The following is a 5,716-nucleotide window of genomic DNA, read 5'->3' as shown; positions in this document are numbered from 1 at the left end:
AACCTCTTCCTCCCTCCTCCGCATCATGCCGTCACCTCCCCCAGCTTGTCCCCTCACCCCCTTCCCAGCTACATCGCGGCTGGTTTTGCAGCTGGGGACTGCGCCACCCTTACTGGGAGCACTGGGTTGGGCTGGGATGCCTGGGAGCGGGCAGATCAGCGGAGCTGCCAACGGGGCAGCCTTCGGAGCCGCCTCTAGACCCATTTCACAGATGGGAAAACTGAGGCACGGCCAGGGCGCTGCCCGTGGCGGGGCTGCCTGATTCCTGGCGATGCTGCGGGCGCGCGGCAGCCGGGGTCGGGGGCCGGGGCGGGCGTGCGGTCGGCTCTGCCCTTTTTGGTAAGTTCGCAGGCGCAGGAAACCGAAGCCCGCGCCGTGCGAGCGTAGGAAACAGAAGAGCCCGACCGCACGTCACATGCTGAGACAGCACAGCCTGGTGCGACGGCAGCGCTGCGACAGGACAGGGGTGTGTGGCCGGGCCGAGACCCCCCCTGGAGCTGTGGGGTGGGGGGGGCTGGCGGCGCAGAGGCAGCATACGAGGATGCTGGTGGCTGGAGGATGGAGGAGGCGGTGGTGAAGCGGGGTGCGCTCTACCTCCAGCTGCAGCAGACCTTCGGGAAGGTGAGAAGGTGGCGGGGGGGCTGCTCAGTCCCTGGGGAAGTCCCACGGGGGGGCTCCATTGGGTTGGATAAGGGGGTACGGGGGGGGGTTGCGTGCGAAGGGAACGGGATGCTCCTACCCATTGGCTCCCCCACCGTCCTTCGGCTCTCCACCAGCATGTTGGGCCGGTGGGGACGGGCAAGGGGTGGAAGGTGCTGGGGACATATTACAAAGGGAACCCCCCTCCTCCTCTCCCTGTTGGACCCCCCCAGGTAGAGGCTGTGCGAAACGGGCCAGAGCCGTGGCGCAAACAGATGCAACCCCCAAAGCCTCATGGCTTCAGTGGCTGATAACAGCCGGGGTTTGGCAACGGCTCCCGCCGGCACCGCTCTTGTGTAAGAAGGGGAAGGAGCCACCCGGGCGTCTCCGGCTCCGCGCTCGGGTGGGAGACAGAGTTGAGGGGCTCAAAATGCCGCAGGCAGGGCGAGTGTGAGGCAGGGTGGCAGGCAGGGCAGGCAGGGAAGGCAGGGCAGGCAGGGAAGGCAGGGCAGCAGGCAGGGCAGGCAGGGCAGCAGGCAGGGCGGCAGGGCATCGCCTTCCTGCAGCAAGGCAGCTGCCGCCACACACGAAGCCTGCGATGGTGGAGGACGGGGCAGAGACCACCTCCGCGGTGGGTCCCCAAAACACGTCCTGGCAAAAGGGTGCAGCGTTTCGGCAAAGCCTGCCGGCCCCAGCAGGTCCCTGGTGCAGGGAGCTGCCGTGGAGGATGCTCCATTTCGGTGCAAAACTTCCCCTCCCGCCGCTTCCCCTCCGCCGTTGCCGGTGCCTCCCACGCGTGGGTGTGCGGTGAATCGCTGCCTCCTCGGCGGGCGAGTCAGGAATCGCTTCGAAAGTTGGTGTTTTCAGGGAAGATGGAGCGAGCAAGGAGCTGAAAGTCCTTCGGCAGCGGGGGGCCGTCGGCACGGCTTTTGGGTGCTGCAGGGTGGGCGCAGGCGTGCTGCTGGGTGAGGCTGGGATGCTGCCGGTGCCTTTCCCGGCTGGAAAGCCTGACCGCAGGCTCTGTGTCGGGGAAGCTTTTCCTCACGCTGCCCAGTTCATGTCACCCCCAGCTTTGGCCTGGGCGATGGTGCAAGACCCTGCCCGGACCCTGGAGGGGTTTGCAGCGATGTCCCGCCCCGGGTTCGTGCATGATCCCAAGGGGATGAAAACGGGAAGGGTGAAAAGCAGAGCTGGCCCATGCTGGGCTTTCACTCCTCTTGCTGCTTCTCCCCACGGCAGAAATGGAGGAAGTTTTGGGGCATTTTATACCGGGAAAGCTCCTGCTCCACCGCCCGCCTGGAGCTTTTCGAGGGCTCGGTGCCGCCGGCTGCCGAGAAGCTGCGGAAAGGCGAAGGCAGCAAACGGCTGGTCAAGCTGAGCGACTGCGTGCACGTGGCGGAGGTGAGCGGCGACGCCGGGTGCCCCAAGGAGACCGTCCCCTTCCTCCTGGAAACCACCGACAAGCGGTACCTCCTGGCCACTGACGGCACCGAGGTGGCCGACTGGATCCAGAAGCTGTGCGAGCTGGCCTTCCCGGTACGCACCGGCCGGGGATCACCAGGGCACGGGATACAGCGGGATCTTTGGGGGGAATCCCGGGGGGTTGCTCTGATGGGGGGATGCCCTTGCTCACCGGCTGCTCTTTCCCGGGCAGAGGAGCAGGGAGGAGCAGGCAGCAGGCAAGGATGGCCAGCAGAGCTCACTGAGCACTGACAGCCAGTTCTCCATGGAGGAAAACTCCCTCTACAGCTCCCGAGACAAAGGTAGGCACTGGGAGGTGGGGAAGGTGCAGCGGAGTTGGGTTTTCTTGCTCAGGAGGCAGCGCGTGTCCTGCAGCATCTCATCCCCTCCCCACCTTCCAGAGGCACCTCGGCTGGTTTTGCCCCCCAGAGCAGCCCCTGCAGCAGCTACACGTGGGCAGCTTGGTGGAAAGTTTCCTCCTGAAATAGCCTCTTCCTGCTCTGCGGTTTGGCAGGGCCGGGTTTCGCTGTGCTATCGGGCTGCTGCCGTGTGGCCGGAGCCCTTGAGCCCTTATCAGCCGGACGCCGCTTCCCCGCCGCTCTGGCTGCAGGGGTTACAAGCCCCACGGCCCCCCTCTGCAGTGGGAGACGCAGCTGTGCTCTCGTAGAGCTCCTTGCACGTGTTAAATGCCACTCTCCTCCATCCCCAGCCGGCTTGGAGCAGGAGTTCAAGGTGACGGTGAGGGCCACCGAGTCCTCCGAGCGCTGCCGGCTCTGGGGCCGGTTCATCCTGCGAGCCAGCGAAGAGGCGCTGGAGCTGCGGGATTTCCAGACCTCGGAGATCCTCTACAGCTGGCCCTACCGCTTCCTGCGGCGCTTCGGACGGGATAAGGTAAGGGTGGTCCGGGAAGGGTGGGCTGGCGGCGGGCTGCAGCACAGGGACCTGATCCTGCCCCTCCCCAGGCGACCTTCTCCTTCGAGGCCGGCCGGCGCTGTGCATCCGGAGAAGGCAACTTTGAGTTTGAGACCAGGCAAGGCAACGAGATCTTCCAGGTGATCGAGCTGGCCATCAACGTGCATCGTGGCCGTGGGGCTGAGGAGCCGCGGCGGGGCGGCCCCGGGGATGACGGCTCCCAGCCGCTCGGCCATGCCAAGAAGCCCAGTTGGTCGCAGGGGCACGAGGAGCCCGGTGGCACCAAGGGTGCCTTGTTGGAGTCCATCTGGGAGGGGAAGGTGCCCAAAGCCAAGCTGATGATGCCCCCCAGCAGCAGCCCTGGGACTGGGGAGCTGTCGGGCGCCTTCCTGCCCTCCCGCAGTGCTGACAGCCCCTACACCGAGCCCTTCAGCTCCCTCCACCGGGGGAACCCCCAGGTGCCGGAGAAGGGCCGGAGGAAGGATGGTCCGGCCAAGGTGGCCACCGAATCCGAGTACGCCATCCCCTTCGACACCATCGCCAAGACCTTCGTGGCTCACAAGTTCAGTAACCTGGTCCATTGCCCCAAGGAGGTCCCCGACCCCTTCTACGACAGCATCAAGGAGTTAGGGGGGCAAGCAGGCAAGCAGCCCCCGCTGTGCCCCACTGCCGCCAAGTCCGACCACATCTATGACGAGCCCGAGGGTCTGTCCGCTCACACTGTCTACGACGAGCCCGAGGAGGTGAAGGGGGAGGCGTGGAGGCTGCAGGCGGCCCCGGAGGAGCCCCCCGGGCACGAGTACCCCTACAACCCGCAGCGGGATGACTACGCGGTGCCCAAGAGACCTGTCACTCTCCGGCAGCCCTTCCTGCTGCAGGGCAAGGAGTGGCTGGGGGACACCGAGTACGACAACGTGGCCCTCAAATTCACAAAGAAGAGGAACCTGCAGTGAGCGGGATGGAGGAGGAGGAGAGGACCCCCCCGCCCCAGCCCAGCAGAGCTGAGACCCCCCCCCAGGTCAGCACACCCATGGCTGGAAGGGACGGGGCGAAGCGCTTCCCTCCGCCCGAGCATCCCCCCAGAGCGGCGGGGCACATCTGGCCAGCTGATGGGGCACATCTGGCCAGTTGATGGGGCACATCTGGCCGGCTGCGGGGCACATCTGGCCGGCTGCGGGGCCGGCAGCCGGGATGTGCCCGCTGGAGGGCAGTGTGAGCCCGCCGTACAGGCAGGGCAGGCAGCGGTTGGGCAGGGCCCCCCCCGCCACTACCCCGCTCCCCAGCAGCCCCCCCAGTCGCACCCCGTAGCCTCGGGGCCAGCGCTTCGCACCCGGCTCCTGCGCGCCGGATCCCAAAACGCTCCCCACTCCCCATCCAGCCAAACCTCAGGACCCCCAGCTCTGCATGTCGCAGACCCCCCCAGGGGTGCACACCCCATCCCATGAATGCAGCCGGACGGTGCGTACCCCCAGGGACAACCCCCCCCCAGGGACACCCCCCCCGACCTCGAAGGCCACCCCATGATGCGCAGCGCACACAGCAAACACACCCCACCTGCAGATTTCTCTTCTCACCCCCCCCCCCCCCCCCGCTCCCCCAAATCTTCACCCCTCTCAGCCCTGGCTGCGGTGGCACCGTGGCCACACGTGGCCCCCAGCCCCCCCCAGCACGGGCCCAGCTCTCAGCCCCCCCGCAGCAGCATCGTGGCCGGGGCTGGGCACCGCGCTTGTCCGAAGGTCACGCCACATCCTCGCTCAGCAAGAACAGTGACATAAATTTCTACTGTCTCAGCCACGTTTTTATTTTTAATTTTTTTTTTTTTTTTTTTTTATAAAACCACTTTCCAGCTCCTCTGAATTATAGATGAAACACTCAGCTTTATTGTCATGGTGATTTTAGTGGCTGGCTCCTCTCCTCCCAGTACAGTGAGACCAGTACGTGGCCTGACACCGCCTGACTTGCTCTGGGTCAGCCTGCTCCTCATCCTCTTCCTCCTCCTCCTCCTGGCCACCTCTAGCCCTGACATCCAGCCGCTCAGCCGGGCACAGTGGGAGGCACCAGCCCCAATCTCCCATCGGATGATGGTCCCCCGGCACAGAATGATCCCCCAGGGCTGCCCTGGGCTCCGTCGGTGCCCATCACCCCGCACGGGCCCTCTCCGGTGCCACGACGGAGGGACCCCGGGAGCTGCTGCCGGTCCCCAACACCCCAGCAGGTCTTCCACTGAAGGCAAAGAAAAGGCATGAATTATTTATAATCTCTTTCAATCAAATAAATGCTTAGGTGCTTGAGTTAATTTCCTGGATCCTGAAAATCCAAAGTGCAGACTTTTAATAAGGCAAATTAAGTGCTTTATATATTACACTGATTAAAGCTCCATATCAATCTATCTATCACACGCTGAATTGAACAGGCCAGGAAACAAACATGTCCCCGACAGCCATGCTCCCCTTGTGCAAGCAACCTGCTCCGTCCGGGGTCACGCAGGGCACAGGGGGTGCTCCCTGTGCAGAAACACCCTAAAAAAAAAAAAAAGAGAAAAACCAAATCTAGTAGGTTTTTCCAGTGAGGGAACATTGGACCGAGGAAGAGCATGGAGCGAGGAAGATCTGGCCATGCCCTGGGACCTGCTGGAGGGATGGGCAGGGGTTTAGAAGGCGACAGAGGGGGGTGGGAGATGGTCCTGAGCCCACGGCTCCGCATC

At 64.4% G+C, this 5,716-nt stretch overlaps 1 protein-coding gene across 1 annotated transcript; it reads left to right on the top strand.

Annotated features, from left to right (window-relative positions):
• Nucleotides 1-204: 204 nt before the first annotated feature.
• On the top strand, nt 205-5,401 carry DOK2 (docking protein 2). The gene is made up of 5 exons (XM_074852274.1): nt 205-621; nt 1,879-2,175; nt 2,294-2,402; nt 2,810-2,991; nt 3,063-5,401. The coding sequence occupies exons 1-5, from the start codon at nt 559-561 to the stop codon at nt 3,963-3,965; spliced, it is 1,554 nt and encodes a 517-aa protein (XP_074708375.1). The 5' UTR covers nt 205-558; the 3' UTR covers nt 3,966-5,401.
• The last annotated feature ends 315 nt before the right edge of the window (nt 5,402-5,716 follow it).

The sequence above is a fragment of the Strix uralensis genome, chromosome 28 (assembly GCF_047716275.1).
Source record: "Strix uralensis isolate ZFMK-TIS-50842 chromosome 28, bStrUra1, whole genome shotgun sequence".
Taxonomy (NCBI): Eukaryota; Metazoa; Chordata; class Aves; order Strigiformes; family Strigidae; genus Strix; species Strix uralensis.
This window is presented reverse-complemented; position numbering and strand designations above follow the sequence as displayed.

Coding starts and splice junctions, on each gene's coding strand:
- DOK2 (XM_074852274.1), top strand. CDS start 559: ATGGAGGAGGCGGTGGTGAAGCGGGGTGCGCTCTACCTCCAGCTGCAG. Junction 2,176..2,293: donor TGTGCGAGCTGGCCTTCCCG/GTACGCACCGGC, acceptor TTTCCCGGGCAG/AGGAGCAGGGAGGAGCAGGC. Junction 2,992..3,062: donor GGCGCTTCGGACGGGATAAG/GTAAGGGTGGTC, acceptor GCCCCTCCCCAG/GCGACCTTCTCCTTCGAGGC.